We start from the raw sequence: 16,873 nt of genomic DNA, 5'->3' as shown, positions 1-16,873 counted from the left end.
TTCAGCCCTCTGTAGCTTGATTGTTTTTTTTTCCATCAAACAATGTGACATACTTTCATTTCTAACACATTACCCAGTCCATGTCAGTATATATATATCCAGCATTGTATTTTTTCCCAATTGAGATCTGATGTGTTTTCAAAGTGCCCTATATATATATATATATATATATATATATATATATATATATATATATATATATATATATATATATATCTATATCTATATCTATATCTATATCTATATCTATATATATATATAGATATATGTGTGAAAGTCAAAAAGTGAAGTCGTTTTTTAAAATAACAAACAGGTATATACTTACCTGCTCTGTGCAATGGAATAGCACAGAAAGCCCTCGAACCTCTTCTCAGGTCCCTTCCTGGCACTCCTGGCTCCTCCTCTTCTTTGTGGGCCATCATAGGATGCCGCATCTTTATCTTATTGTGGCACACCTGTGGGCTTTATCCTGTGGCACACCTGTGGGCTTTATCCTGAGCCGCACTGCCTGCATCCATTGACACAGACAGCAAGGCTCAGCTATGCCCCCTTGCTCCCTCCTCACTGAATTTGACTGAAAGCAGGAGCCACAGCCCTTGTGTGAAAAGGGAGAGAGGAGAGAAGACTGTAGCCGGGCACAACACTGGATCGAATGAGGATTCAGGTAAAAATAAGGGGTGAGGGAAGGAGTTCTGCTACCTAAACATTTTTTACCTTAATGCAGGTAAAAAAGGTTTAGGCTTTAGAACCACTTTAAATGTTTTTAACCGCTTGCCGACCGCCTACAATATATATACTGCGGCAGGCTGGCTCGGCTGCTCGAATCAACGTTATAGGTACGCCGGTTTGCATGAGCAGTCCTGGGGGCAAGCGCATGCCGCTGGCGATGCGCGCCCGCCCCCAACTAGGCAGCGGGGATGCTGATCCGCGGGACCGGCGGCAACAATTGCCTGCTGAGAGAGAACGCTCAGCTGTTTTAAACACAGCAAACCGTTGTTCTCTTTGAAATGATCACAGAGCACCTGTGATCATTCCATATAGGATGACAGGTCTCTGTGTTCATTTCACAAGTCCCTCCCCCATACAGTTAGAAAACACTCTCCTAGGCTCACACTTAAGCCCTTCATCACCACTGGGTTAACCCCTTCCCTGCCAGTGTCATTATTACAGTAACAGTGAATATTTTTAGCACTGATTACTGTAGTAATGTCACTGGTCCTGTATCAAAAATGTCAGTTATGGGTCTGATCTGTCCGCCGCAATGTCGCAGTCCAGCTAAAAATCGCAGATTGTTGCCATTACTAGTAAAAAAAATAACAAATATTTTCCCTAGTTTGTAGACGCGATAACTTTTGTGCAAACCAATAAAAAGTATGCTTATTGGGATTTTTTTTACCAAAAATATGTAGCAGAATACAAATTGGCCTAAAGGGATGAAAAAAATGTTTTTATTTTTTTTATTTTTGGGAATGTTATATAGTAGAAAGTGAAAAATACAGTTTTTTTTCCCAGAATAGTCGCTTTTTTTTTGTTTATAGCGCAAAAAATAAAAATTGCACAGGTGATCATATACAACCAAAAGAAAGCTCGATTTGTGGGGAAAAAAAACAACATCAATTTTATTTAGGAATAGCGTCGCACAACTGCGCAATGTCCGTTAATGTAACGCAGTGCTGAAGCGCAAAAAATGGCCTGGTCATTAAGGGGGCAAATCCTTCCGATCCAGATGTGGTTAAACTGATGGTGTATATGTTTTTACTATATATACAATCTTTGTTTCACAAATCAACATTTATACAGGACAAAGCAGTCCCAGAGAATTATGGGTGGGGAAAGCATAACAGAATGGTCTTCTTACTGAAACTTTGCACTGAGCTGTACTTTTGGAGGGGAGTGAAGGGGATGAGGCACCGTGTACAAATTTTAGCTTGATCAATTGAATGCTGTAGGCTTTTAACAACAAGGGAGCTAAGGTGACAAAGTTAAATACATGAAAAAAAAAAAAAAATTCTACCTGTTGGTTGAAAATGAGAATATGAACTCTTCATAAACCGTACTTCATATTTATACAACTAACAAGAAACTGTAAATTGTATTATGCTTTACTATACCAACTAATAAAAATAAATATGCTGTATACATCACCTTTAAACAACACCATTAAAATACATCAGGAGGGGAAACAATTTAACTTACTGAACTTACTTTGCCCTTCATCACTGCATCAAGTTAAGTTTCTTGTTTTACAAGCTATTCATTTGATTTGAGGATGTTTTAGGTTTAAAAAGACCTTATAACATAACTGAATAATACACAGAGATTAAAAAAATGTATATTTGCTATCAAAGGGATTTGTAAAGAATGTTTCTCAAAAATGGGAAAAAAAATATATATTCATAAATATTGTACCTTTTAACACTTTCATAATGATATCATGGCTTACTACTACAAAGTATCAACTGTGGTAATTAGTAAGTAAGGCCATGAATGAATAATCTTAATGAATCAGTTATGTAGGTGCCATTTTATTGGTAAACATGTGCAATTATATAGCCAAAGGGTTTTTGGGGACAGGTCCTTCTTCAGGAGTTGGTTGCCCTATCAGACATGTGACTAAATTGTCTGCTGGTAGATTGATGCTTTTGAAAATCTGCACTCCAAACATACACTGCATACCAAATCAGATATACACCCCTTATTGCAAAGTATGACACAAATTCTGATCTCCTGAAGCCATGGTGAGCTGGTCTGACCTTGGTCCTCCTGCCTTCATGCAGGTAAAGGATTACATCCTCATCTAAACATTTGTCTTCCGAAAAATACAGATTTATTATTTTATTTATTTCTTCTATAGCGTTGTCAATTTACGCAGCGCTTTACATATACATTGCATATTCACATCAGTCCCTGCCCTCAAGGAGCTTACAATCTAAGGTCCCTAACTCACAGATGAATATGAACGGAAGAAAAATAACTTTCCAACAATTAGAGAAAAATTACATAGGTAACAACCGAAAAAGGAAAAAAGAACTATATTATATGCTGAAGAACTCAACCTTTTGTGAAAGGATATATTTTCCTCTGACATTCAGCAAGGATAACTCCCACTCCTATACAGCTTTTTAAAGATAAAATGACGTGCAATCTTTTCTTAGATCCACTTATTAGATAATAACTAATATCAATACATCTTTTATCAACCTCAAGCGGTTTTGTTCATTGTCAAGTTAATTATGTCCTGTTTAATTTCCATTCATGCATTCTATGGGAGGGGTGGCTTGAAAATTAAGGAGGAGGGGGAATTTATCAATGGAATAAAGCTCCAGAAGAATCCAACATGATAAAAGTAAAATTCAAAAGCTGGTTTTCAAAACATCAGTTAACACAGTGCTAAAACCACTAGGGTGGTAACTGTAAGTGTACCTTTGTCTTCAATTTCAGCAGTCGATATCAAGTAAAACTAATTCTCTGAATACTTACTGTGAAAATACATATAGCTACTAATATTTAAAGTGACTGCAATTTTTTTGGTTTTAAATAACAAACATGTTATACTTACCTCCTCTGTGTACTAGTTTTGTACAGGGCAGCCCAAATCCTCTTCTCTGGTCCCTCTTCGGTGCTCCTGACCCCTCCCCCCTGTCGAGTGCCCCCACAGCAAGCAGCTTGCTATGGGGGGCACATGAGCAAAGCTACAGCTCTGTGTGTCCATTCAGACATGAAGCTGCCATTTGGTCTTGCCCCCTCTCTCTCAAGGCTAACTAACTTTGACAGCAGCGGGAGCCAATGGCACCACTGCTGTGTCTCAGCCAATCAGGAGGGACGGCAGAGGGACTTGTGGACATCGCTGGATGGAGATGGGGCTCAGGTACATATTAGGGGGTGCTGGGGCAGCTACTACGCACAAAAAGCTTTTTATATTAATGCATACAAAGCAATAAGATAAGAAACCTTCTGCCTTTACAACTCCTTTAAGCTTTTTTCCTTGATTCTACTTGTTTTGAGTGGCAATTTTGTCTCATATTTAAAAATGTACAACATTGGAAAAAGCATTTATTACATTTGTAAAGAACGTTGCAATGCTTTGTACCATAACCATAATTGTAGGGTCATTTTAAACAGAACAAATTAGAGAATAAAATGGAAACCTTTTATCTACAAAAACACTATTTTTAAGGAACACTGATCAGTGCAAAAAAAAGGTGTGCTTTTATTGCTAGACAAGATCACCAAAAAAAGTCTTGCTTGTCCTAAAAACTAAATACCGTATGTATTATTTTGTCATCTTAAGGAATGACAAAGTAATTGCTAACTAAACAAGCCTAAAGCAGAAATGTAAAACATATTCTGGTCCAAAGAAGTGTGCGAATGTGAGAGCTGAAGTGGGTAATTTACATATGAATGGCGGATTAGACTATTTTAAGAAGTTATTATAAAAAAAGAACCATAAAAACACATCTATTTTTTGGTATAAAGTATTTTTCATGAATACATTTAAATACAAGCTGAATATTGCCTTAAAGCAGAATTGCATTGTCCGGTGTTGTCAGTTGGAGCTTACTAAAAGAGAACTTTATCCTTTAGTTTTTGCTACTTCAACAATAGGCAGGCTGGGGATAGATCCTTAACCAAGCTATACTGCCTAACTATAGAAAGAGAAGGACCTGAGTATTACAAACCCATTGGCAAATTAAATAATTCACATATGCTGTAAGTATTTCAATAGCTGTTTGAAAGGAACACAGCTTTAACCACTTTAAGACCAGAAGGATTTCCCCCTTCCTGACCAGGCCCTATTTTGCGATTCGGCACTGCGTTATTTTAACGGACAATTGCGTGGTTGTGCGATGCTGTACCCAAATAAAATAGATGTCCTTTTTCCCTCCACAAATAGAGCTTACTTTTGGTGGTATTTGATCATCTGTGCGATTTTTATTTTTTGCGCTATAAAGCGACAATTTTTGAAAAAAAAAAAAAATATATTTTTCACATTCTGCAATATGACATTCTAAAAAAAAAAATGTAAAAATCAAAATTTTTTAACATTTTAGACCAATTTGTTTTCTGCTACATATTTTTGGTAAAAAAAAAAAAAAAAATCGCAATAAGCGTATTTTGATTGGTTTGCACAAAAGTTATTGCGTCTACTAACTACGGGAAAGATTTATGTAATTTTCATTTTTTTTTTTACTAGTAATGGCGGCAATCTGCGATTTTTAGCGGGACTGCAACATTGCGGCAGACAGATCTGACCCCTGACTGACATTTTTGACACTTTTGGGGGGACCAGTGACATTACTACAGTAATCAGTGCTAAAAATATGCACTGTTACTGTAATAATGACATTGGCAGGGAAGGGGTTAACATTATGGGTGATCAAGGGGTTAAATGTGAGCCTAGGGGAGCGATTGTAACTGTGGGGGGGGGGCGTGGCTTCTGAAATGACCATAGAGACGTGATCCTATATAGAAGGATCACAGGGGCTCTATGATCATTCCAGGGAGAACGGTCAGCTGTGTTTACAACAGCTGACCATCCTTCTCTTTCAGCGGGAAACAATCACGGGTATCAGGCGGCAATCGGAGCTGCCAACCCGCTGCGTCGGCTTCCCCGCTGACAAGCGGGGGCAGGAGCGTGCCGCCGGCGGCGCACGCACGCCCCCCCCCAAGCCTCCCGAGAACGAGCGCCGTACATGTATAGCGATTCGCCTGGGAGCAGCTGCCTGCCACATTACATCTGTGGCGGGCGGTCGTAAAATGGTTAAAGTAGAGCTCAAGGTAAGCTTTTTTTTTTTTTAAACCTTTTAATGGAAGGTGGACACTGTCAGGTTTTGTCTAGGTCTCTCTTGAGAAGATTTTCTCACATTTCTGGTGTTAGTGACCACACGGGAAGTGAGAATATCCCCAACGGGCTCAAATCTCGAAACTTTATTTTCAGCAATGTGACTAATTCCCAAATCTCTTTGGTAGCAGATGAAAACGTATTTGAAAAGAAGGATCCTTATCTTGGTACATTAGCTTTGTGAACTAAGCTCTTCAACTACACTAAAAAGTACTTTACGGGGGGTGCCCCTTGGTGTAAAGGACATTGGACGTCCTCTCTTAGGTCTCACCCTACGATTGGGGTCACCCTTTCTGTTGTAGACACGAACCTCTCTCATCCCGCCATCTCTTCGGGCACCTCCACGCTATTCCCGATTCTGGGGAACCCGGCGTTTTCACCGGGCCTATCGGATCGAGCCTTCCAGCCGCTGATCGACCGCAATCAAAGGGCGGCATCTCACTTCATGTGCCCTGGAGGTTGGCCCTCCATAGCGGCGCTGATGGACCCCGCGGGGCGTTTTGCCCTTAATTTCTGGCCGGCGGTGCAACTCCACCACTTTCTTTCATCCCTGCCAACACTGGACCTCTTTAATAGGGAATTGACCCCCTATGAAGTATTATGTGAAGGTGAAGGGGTACTACCACACACGTTATCCCAGGCCTACCGCCTCCTAACTTCCCCAGCGGAGGACTTTACCCCTCCATTTCTTTCCAAGTGGGAACAAGATCTTCAAATTTCCCTCTCACCAACGCAAAAGTGGAACGTCTGCACCATTGCGCTGAAGACACCAACCTGTACTAAACTACAGGAATCTAACTATAAACTACTCACAAGGTGGTACAGGGTTCCATCCCGTCTCAGCAAGATATTCCCGGGAACTTCGGACGCCTGCTGGCGCTGTCAGGAAGAGAGGGGTACCTTGCTCCACATATTTTGGTCCTGCCCGAAGATCCGAGGCTTTTGGACGGCTGTGGGTTCCCTGTTGCGGGATCTCACCAACCATGCTATTCCTGACTCACCAGAGTTCTTTCTCCTGCAACTATCCAGCATACCACTGAAGAAATACAAAAAGTCGATTGTCCCACACGTCCTCTGTGCAGCGAAGTCCTGCATCCCATTATGCTGGAAAACTTCCCGGTCACCCACCATCAAGGACTGCATGCAGAGGCTAGTTGAGATAAACAGAATGGAGGATCTGACTCTCACAGCACTCCACAGACGTGATAAATATGAGAAGGTTTGGGGATACTGGAAGGTTTTCGTCCTCTCTGATCGAGGGAAGTCTCTTTTGTGCGCCTGAACCCGGACGGGGCGCCTGTCCGGGAGGGGCGCGGAGCCTGGTACGGAGCGACCCCCCCCCCTCCCTACCACCCCCTTTGGTCTTCTGTTTGTCCCCTCCTGTCTGTTCCCTTTCTCCTCTCTCTGTTACTTTCTCTACCCCAGTCATGCTATCTGAGCCTTACACTAAGAGATTGTACTAGACGTTGCCAATGTTCTAGTGTTTACGTATACACCATCAAGTGCCTCAGCTGCGGCCTTGTGCCTTGGACATTCGTATTGTATCTGCTGACATTTTCATGAAGGTTTTTTGATGTTACAGTTTATGCTATACCTTCTGTATTAGCCTTACTCCTGCGTGAGATCGTTGTCCACTCTCTTGTGGCTTGCCTTTGTGATCTGCATGTCATGACTATACTGTATTGTACTGGCTTCTGGTTCAACTCTTAATAATAAAACATATTTGAAAAAAAAAAAAAAAAAGTACTTTACTGCTGCATCTCCACTAGAGAGATTACATCCTTCCGGTCCCAATGACTAAACAGAGCGACAATTTTGGAAAAAAAAAAAACAATATTTTTCACATTCTGCAATATGACATTCTAAAAAAAAATTTTAAAATCAAAATTTTTTAACCAATTTGTTTTCTGCTACATATTTTTGGTAAAAAAAAAAAAAAAATTGCAATAAGCGTATTTTGGTTGGTTTGCACAAAAGTTATTGCGTCTACTAACTACGGGAAAGATTTATGTAATTTTCATTTTTTTTTTTTTACTAGTAATGGCAGCAATCTGCGATTTTTAGCAGGACTGCAACATTGCGGCAGACAGATCTGACCCCTGACTGACATTTTTGACACTTTTGGGGGGACCAGTGACATTACTACAGTAATCAGTGCTAAAAATATGCACTGTTACTGTAATAATGACATTGGCAGGGAAGGGGTTAACATTATGGGTGATCAAGGGGTTAAATGTGAGCCTAGGGGAGCGATTGTAACTGTGGGGGGGGCGTGGCTTCTGAAATGACCATAGAGACGTGATCCTATATAGAAGGATCACATGGGCTCTATGATCATTCCAGGGAGAAGAACGGTCAGCTGTGTTTACAACAGCTGACCGTCCTTCTCTCTCAGCGGGGAACAATCACGGGTATCAGGCGGCAATCCGAGCTGCCAACCCGCTGCCTCGGCTTCCCCGCTGACAAGCAGGGGCAGGAGCGTGCCGCCGGCGCGCGCACGCCCCCCTAGCCTCCCGAGAACTAGCGCCGTACATGTATGGCGATTCGCCTGGGAGTGGCTGCCTGCCGCATTACATCTGCGGCAGGCGGTCGTAAAATGGTTAAAGTGGAGCTCAAGGTAAGCTTTTTTTTTTTTTTAAACCTTTTAATGGAAGGTGGACACTTTGTCAGGTTTTGTCTAGGTCTCTCTTGAGAAGATTTCCTCTCATTTCTGGTGTTCGTGACCACACGGGAAGTGAGAATATCCCCAACGGGCTAAAATCTCAAAACTTTATTTTCAGCAATGTGACTAATTTCCAAATCTCTTTGGTAGCAGATGAAAACGTATTTGAAAAGAAGGATCCTTATCTTGGTACATTAGCTTTGTGAACTAAGCTCTTCAACTACACTAAAGAGTACTTGTACTGCTGTATCTCCACTAGAGAGATTACATCCTTCCGGTCCCAATGACTAAACAGGCAATAAGAAAAAAAGTCTCCCCTAGCAATGAAAAAGACCATTAAAAATCTGACAAAAGTTATAATTTGCCTCTACCCTACAAAATTAAGATTTAGCTGTAGCCTTAAATTAAAGGTTACCGTTACATTACGGCACTTGGCTTGTTCCCATCCAGAATGTTATCTTTACAGATTTTGCATGTTTTTGCAAGTGTCAGATATCCACTGAGGTACAGTGGCTTAGTGGTTAGCACTTCTGCCTTGTAGCACTGGGATCTCCTGCAAGGAGTTTGCTTGTGATTCTCTGGGTGCTCAGGTTTCCAACACGCTCCAAAGACTTGCTGGTAGGTTAAATGACTCCTGTCCAAATGGGCGTGTGTGTGTGTGCGTGGGTGTTAAGAGTCCTTATATTTTAACCTCCTTGAGATCAGGGACTGATGTGAATGTATATTGAGCGGTGTAAATCACCTGTAATAAATATATAACATCAATTTGGCTATAGTTGCATACTGCAGCCTCCATACATATTCGCCAGCACATCCCTGACGAAGGGGTCCTGCGTGGCTCCGAAACGTTGCACTGTTTTTTGATGTGATCTTTTTTGCAATAAAGCTTTTGGACTGCTTTTGCAAGATCCATGGTGTGCTGGTGAATATGTATGTACCTGTAATAGATCCACTGTCCAGCTGGTGATCGCCCCAGCACCCAATATATATGTGCCTTTATCCAGGAAGGTGTGCGATAGGAATATGAACTTTACTATTTTCCATTAAAATAAGGACTCATGTAAATGATTCAGTGCTTAGTGTAATTCACTGCTTTTTATGTCAGCTCTATACATAATTTTCTCGGTTTGTTAAACCAATCAAGAACATTATACTGGAATTCAAGGCATATATAAAAAAAAAAACCACAATCGAATAATAGTCAAATGTATTTTTACAAGAACTAGCAGTAGTACCCAAATAGGTCTCTATATTAGTTTCCTGTAAGAGGAAGAAGCAACATTTTAAAGGAAAATCAAGGCTCGTTTGCCTTGTACATGCTAACATGAGGGGGATACTCAGGGACGGAACCAACAATGCGATGCTGCTTCATCATCTGGTCACATGCTGGGGTTGGTTCTGGAATAGACTTGCTTAATTGCAGTGCAATTTTCGAGAGGTCCATGAGGTTGCCCTTGCTGCCTGGCAGGATGCCTGGATCACACAACTGGCTAAACTGAATTACAAACATCTGAAATACACATACATGTATTTCAACAATGTATTTAGTGGTTTGCGTGGAGTTGAGATTTAAAAAAATCGGCAATCAGTAATCTGCATTTTGGCTGTGCTAATTTTCAGCATGTAGTATACCAGTTCATTATAAAACGACAGGCCAGTTTCAGTGAAACCTAATTCTAAGCCGCTGTGTCTGAAGAAACCTATAAGGCAATCTTTAAGAGGGTACAAAAAAGAATTATCACTCATGCATGAACAACATATTTACAATACAATTAAATGAAGCGGGATACTCTATTACAGAGGCAAAGCAAGGAGAATGAGCACAAATCCTCTTATCTTATATAGAAAAATGAAAAACTCAATTACTGTACCTCTATCCTCTAGAGGGTTGTTTGCAAGGTTTATAGTATGAAGTCCTGAGTTTGGATTGTTTGCAAGGGCACTGGACAACTTCTGTGCAAAATCTCTGTGTAGAAATACAACAGGTCAAAAGTATGAAATCGATTTGCATAATGAAATATGGTGGGGGGTAATCTGTCATGCCCAGGCCACAGCTTTCTGGTGATTGTATGGAAAATACTTTTATAAACATACATTCATTTGTGACTTGCTTTGGAAAATACCCGTAATACTGAGACTTTTTAAACTGAATACCCACTGTATAGATTTAAAAAAAAAGTATTTGCAGTAATCTAAATTTTTTGTGCAGTGTGGACTTTTTTTTAGTATATGTAGCAATCTACATGTTTGTGTAGTACATATGTACTTGTATGTATTTTTTTTGTTTTTTATACTAGTAATTCATTTTTTCATTCCTTATGAAAAGTTAGGAAGAAAAACAGACAACAGTGATTTTCCATGGCAGAAATGCATCAAAAGAAGAACAACAGTGTATAGTACACATATTAGATTAAAGTTACATTAATTACATTAAAGTGTCAGTAAACCCACAAAATTAAAAACGATCAATAAATGCTGTATTTTAAGCTGTTTATACTCAATATAGCTGTATACACAGTGGTAAATGACAGCCCACTCCCTCCCTCCTCCACCATGCCCACTAACCAGTTAAACACAATGGGGGCAGGGGGCAGGATAATACATCTTGATTGATGGAGGCTTCACCTCCCTGTTATTCTAAGACCCAGGCTGGAAGGGCACGACACAGCCTGTGACTGGCGGAAATCCACCCACACCATGTTATTGCCAAAGAATAATACCAAGATTTTATTTAAAATATATACTTGTTTGAGAATTTGATATTTTTTTTTTTTACTCTGTTCTAAAGGTTGTTTTTTTTTTTTTTTGAACATGTGACCAGCAGCAGAGAACTAGAAGCTCCTCCTGCTTAGGTTTCCCTACAGACAGGCTGGGAAACAGCTGGATAATGTGACAGCTGTATATTCATTAGGGAAATTAGGATTTTTTTTTAATTAAAATTACAGTGTCATCATCCACATACAGAAAGAGAAGGGATAATGTAACCTTAACTGTGTGTGTTTAGTATCACTTTAGAGAGGGTTTATCATTCATTACTATAGACCTGTTACGCACTAGGTTTCAGCACATAGATGTGAACTAGCCATCAAAATCAATGGGATTTCTAGTTGAGAAATGCATTTTAATGCAGGAAAATGGACATCTGTAAACTAGATCTTAAAGAGACCTTGACACCTTTGCTACTCAGGGCAAAGTGACGTGAGTTTGTAAAGCCCACCGCAACTACTTTATACTTACCTCCCTCCATTCCGCTCTACAGTTGCACAGAAAGTTCTTGATTGATGTCAGCAACTGCACCACATTATGAATGCAGAAATATGAATTTAGACTAATGCTGCCTGGGACAGACTCCAATGCAGTTACATCCAGGACTGTGATTATATCTTTGGTAAATGCACCCAGGTTCATAAAAAAGCAAAACAATAATAATGAGCCACTATATTGGAAGCGGTTTTTAGCATAGGTGCATTTAAATGTTACATGCTTACAATAAATACCATTGTGTCACTGTTCCAAAATGTTTGTTTTTATTTGTGGTTTTTAAAATTGTGGGAAGCCATATTTGATCATCACAAATGCAAGCTGTGCCATCTGTTGAGAAGTGCTGCACAGTGATTTTGCAATACTGATCCATCCTCTTATTGAAATACAGTCTAGTTTGTTTCATTTCACTAACTGTCCAGCAAAGACACTAACCTCACTGCCTAATATACAGTACATATATCTGGCCTTTATGGAAATATAGAGCAGCAAGTTTATCAAATCAAAATCACGTTTTGATAAACTTTATAAGAATAGAACACTGTAAAATCTTGGGCTTCCATTTTGTAAAACCAACTAAGGCAATGTGCATTCATTTTATTTTGCTTAACTACCAGTAGATCTGACTTTACCACTTATTTGTTTTATAATCACATCATCAGTAACAACTTCAAAGGTTCTCTAATTAAAAGAGGCTTTAAACACACTTACAATCGAAGTCCAGCATTTTCTAAAACCAGCTCTTCCAACCGACTAGACCTGCTCACCACACGCAGAATCTGATCACAAACATCATTAGACTGGAAAGGAAGTTAAAATAAGTCCGATCAGCTCACATAACAATAAACACACTCGATATACAATATGTATGAAATATTGCTGTTAGATAGCTTTCAAGCATGGAAATGTTTTCTTACCAGTTTCAGATCTTTCGATGATAGCTTTGTAAACCACTGATTGTACTCTAAAGCTGCTACAATAGGTATCAAATCTCTGTAGAAGAATATACAAAAAAAATTGGATATACTACTGCAATAAATTGCAAAAGGATAAGAATACAATCATAAACTTTACATATTTATAGAAGGACTTCAAGCAGATAACACATCTGCAATTTTATGGAAAAGTTGTTTCAAGATATTCAAAAGGTAAAAATCACCGAAACTTCAATTTTCATGTGCAAACAAAACCCCTGTTTTTAACAGTAACTGTTAGACAGGTATATTTGGTTTGTTGCAGGCTGGCTGGTAAGTTGAGCTGGGAATTTTTCTTTGCTGCTGTTTAAAATGCGTCACCCTTCCATGTGTTCCCTGCTGTTAAGGTCAGTTTTAGGTTAGGTCAAGTTGAGTTTGTTTGTATCATTTTCATGTGTAAAAGGAATCGTCGACTTTCCTATTTGATTATAAATCCCTCTACCAACCTAGCATTTACTAAAGAGACGCAACATGTCAAATATCAAATTAAACATAATTACCACTTTATCGGTTAAAAAAAAAAAAATATATATATATATATATATATATATATATATATATATATATATATATATATATATATATATATATATATATATCACCTGCCACTGTGTGGGACAATACCGCTTGATTAATAAAATATGGTCGTTGCCTGTATAATATCAAAGTCTGAACATTTTTCTTTTAAAGTTAGTAACTCATTGGTTTACTTTGAAAATAAGACCTCCTACTTATGAGGCATTTTATTCTGTGCCCCATGCAGGGTGGACTTTCACCGGTATGGGGATGCACAGGTGTTGTGTGAATCTCAGTACCAGCAGTCACATTGCTGTCATCTCCGGTTATCTATGAAATACATTAAAAACAAAAAAAAAAAAAAAACAGGGAGATTTGAACCCTTCTTAATGGTCAAGACAAGTGGGTTGACCCCAGAACTTTTTATTAGGATATAAGAATTTATCACATGATTTCCCTCTCCAGCATCAATCAAAAACTGGAATATCAGTTCCATACCCCCTGGGCCTTGATAAACTGATACTTCTTAACTCATTCAGAAAACTTAAACTTGAAGAAGAAAAAGTACCAAAAACAACAAATTTTAGTTAAACACAATCAGTAAAAAAAAAAAAAAAAACACAAACAATAATCCTATTTTTTTTTTTTTTCAGCAGTTAATTTATTCAATCACTGGGTATGTAGCTTCTTCATCTTTGCCTAAGTTCCAGTTTATGCTGGAGCCATGATTGCTGCCCCAGGTTTCCAGGTTTAGGGTGGCTTCTTTCTCTTGCACTGTCCTATAGAGCCACCCTTAAATAAAGGGACTAGAGTTGTGTCTCCCTACACTGTGTACATCAATAGAAATGCACAGCCACCCAGCCTATGATGGCAAGCCACTCCCCTTCCTTCCCCTATAAACTGACTGGAGACTGCATTGTCCACTGTCCAACTCTTTTCTGTGGAGATCAGAAGTTTAGGGAAGCAGCAATGACAGAGCAGGAGCCAGAAGCATTGAAAGTTAAACTGCAAGTCTTTGGGGTAAAAATTAACTAGTGCTCAATGTGCACGTTTGACTCAATGTTTTAAACTAAAAAAAAAGCTAAGAGTTTAACCACTTCCCATTCAGCGACATACCAGTACGTCTCTAGAATTTTGATTGCTATATTGGGATGATGCCTGCAGCTGCAAACATCATCCCAGTACCATTAATTACAGCTGGTGGTCGGCTCTCTTGCAGCTAGCCAGACGTTCGATTGCTATTACAAGCAGTGGGAGGAAATGTCGTGCCCCGCCACCCTCTCCATAAACAGGACCTGTCACATATCTATTGCTTTTACAAGGATGTTTACATTTCTTGTGACAGCAATAAAAAAGATAAAAAATATATATAATTAACACAACAGTGTAAAAATAAAATAAATTATTAATTTAAATAAAAAAAATGTAAGTGCCCCCGTCCTCCCAAGCTTGCGAAAACGCACTTTGGTCCTGCACACACGCAAACTGTGATCGTCCCACACATTTGGTGTATCACCGCAGTAATTCTGGTACTAGACCTCCTCTGTAAAGGCTTTTAAAGCATCACCTATGCATAGTAAAATTTACGTTATCATTGTTGCAAGGGGGTGCGGAGTTTTGAACTGTGACATGTTTGGTATCTATTTACTCAGTGTAATTTCATCTTTTGTATTTTACAAACAAATTGTGGTTTTTTTTTTGCCATAAAATTAAAATTTTTTTCCAAAAACATTGCTTTTAAAAAACCGCTGCGCAGATACCGTGTGACATAAAAAAGTGCAAAACCCACCAATTTATTCTCTAGGGTCTCTGCTGTAAATATATAATATTTGGGGGTTCCAAGTAAATTTTTCTAGCAAAAAATTCTGATTGTTACAAGTGAACAAGAAGTGCCTGGAAGTAGTGAATACGATTTTAAGTCTCTTGCCTTTAAAAACTGGACAGGGGGTTTGTTTGAGCAAAGTTTCCCACCATCTGTCCAATCTTATTACAAATGCTTCCACTAATTGACTAAAAATATTTATCAATTTTAAATCAAATCTCCAAAGCTCACACACCCTGATGATTTATAAAGAATCGGATGTATATTTATGGGAACCTAGCAGGTTCTGAAGCGGTCATCCTAATCTTTGCTTCAGCAATCCATCCCTGACCTGGCAAAAACATCCACGCCAGGTCTGCTGAGTTTACTGGCTGCATACATATTCCTGGTCAGTAAAAATAAAAAAGTAAGGATAAGTCAGAGAGCTAAAGAGCTTGTAGCTTTAACTGTCAGACGTAGACATTTTTTAACTCCGTTCAAGATTTTTGAAGAAACAACTTTACCCAGCCACACACCACCTCTTTGCAGGCAGTAGCATTACAGAAGGGCGCGGATTCCTTCAGCACTAAGCTACGGTTTTTACGGTTAATGTGGTGGAGGAGAGGTTAGGGTTTATGGAGGCCTTTCCCTTTTTAAATATTGGCCTGGGGCTGATGAAGGCTGGTAACAACACAGCAGGAGTTGTATGATTAGTAGTAATTCAAGTGAAAGAAAGCTTTTATTTTTTCAAAGTAAAAAAAAAATAAATGAAACTAGCTGTACAGCGCTAATCCTTGTAAGAACACCAAATCAGCACCGAACAGCTCAATAAATAAATACTGCGCTTATTGCCTAATAGATGCTGAAAACCCTTACAAGGCATTAGGATCACTTGTATTTATTGCTCAGAATGACAGATTTTATTTTTAGAAATCGAGGGTTATCAAGTATAGAACTTAAGAAATAACCACAGGTGGAAATGTTTACTGGTCCTTTGAAAATTTAGCTTTTAGGAAAGACACAGTACCTACCTATCTCAACTGCCAGGCGTGAACGCAGCTCATATTAACTAGTATGGTTTAAAACAGTAATTTTTTTTTTTTTTTTTTTTTTTTTTTATTAAAGCCCGTAGCGTGTGCAACACACTCAAAAGACTCCACCCGGTGCATAAAAAAGTGCACACACACAAAGTGAATAACACAAAAAAGCACAGGGTGTGCGACAACGTATGGTCTTCCCTCCGAAGAGGTAGGACCCAAAACCTCAATCCCCCGGGGCGCAAGGCTCCTGACAGGGACATAAGGTACTCATGGTCTGTCTGGCCGAAACCAGACAGACCCCGTTCTTCAGGGGGACTGCCGAAACAGCCCCCACCGAGTACTAAGTAGGGCTCCCCCGAAGGGAGACCCCATGGGAGAGGGCGAACTAAGCCAAAAGGCCATATCCACCCCCTCCCAAGACTTAAGGCAGGGCCCGAGGACCCACACACTCCAGTCTGTGCAAATAAAGAAAACAAAGGTGATAGTGCAGGTGACGGACTCCAAAGAAAAAGACAAACAAAACATAGAAGTGGGGAAGGGGAAGTGGGGAAAGTGCAATGGTGCCATGTGAGGAACCAAGGCAGGCCTTCCAGCCGGAATAAAAAATTCCTCTGGTGCAAGCCAAAAGGCCTGTCCCAAGAGGCAGGTGCGAAAAAGGTGTGCATAGTGCAGTGACCAAGGTGCCAAAAGAACTCACAGCGAGCTGCCCCTCACCAGTGAGAAATTAAGGCACCCCTGGGCTGCCACCCCAGGGGCACTTACACTACGGGCTTTTTC

General features: G+C 39.6%; 1 protein-coding gene across 2 annotated transcripts in view; it reads right to left on the bottom strand.

Moving 5' to 3' along the window:
* The window catches only part of CARMIL1 (capping protein regulator and myosin 1 linker 1), a 477,665-nt gene that overhangs the window by 226,848 nt on the left and 233,944 nt on the right, over positions 1 to 16,873 (bottom strand). For both annotated transcript variants that reach the window (XM_082259259.1, XM_082259260.1), the window contains exons 9-11: positions 12,683 to 12,758; positions 12,477 to 12,565; positions 10,376 to 10,470 (exon numbers count right to left, since the gene is read on the bottom strand). In XM_082259259.1, coding sequence (XP_082115385.1) covers positions 10,376 to 10,470; positions 12,477 to 12,565; positions 12,683 to 12,758 — 260 coding nt within the window. The remainder of the gene's footprint in view (positions 1 to 10,375; positions 10,471 to 12,476; positions 12,566 to 12,682; positions 12,759 to 16,873) is intronic.

Source organism: Pelophylax lessonae (genome assembly GCF_965119305.1).
Source record: "Pelophylax lessonae genome assembly, chromosome: 5".
In the NCBI taxonomy this organism is placed as follows: Eukaryota; Metazoa; Chordata; class Amphibia; order Anura; family Ranidae; genus Pelophylax; species Pelophylax lessonae.
Note: the sequence above shows the minus strand (reverse complement) of the source record. Positions and strands in the feature narration are given on the sequence as shown.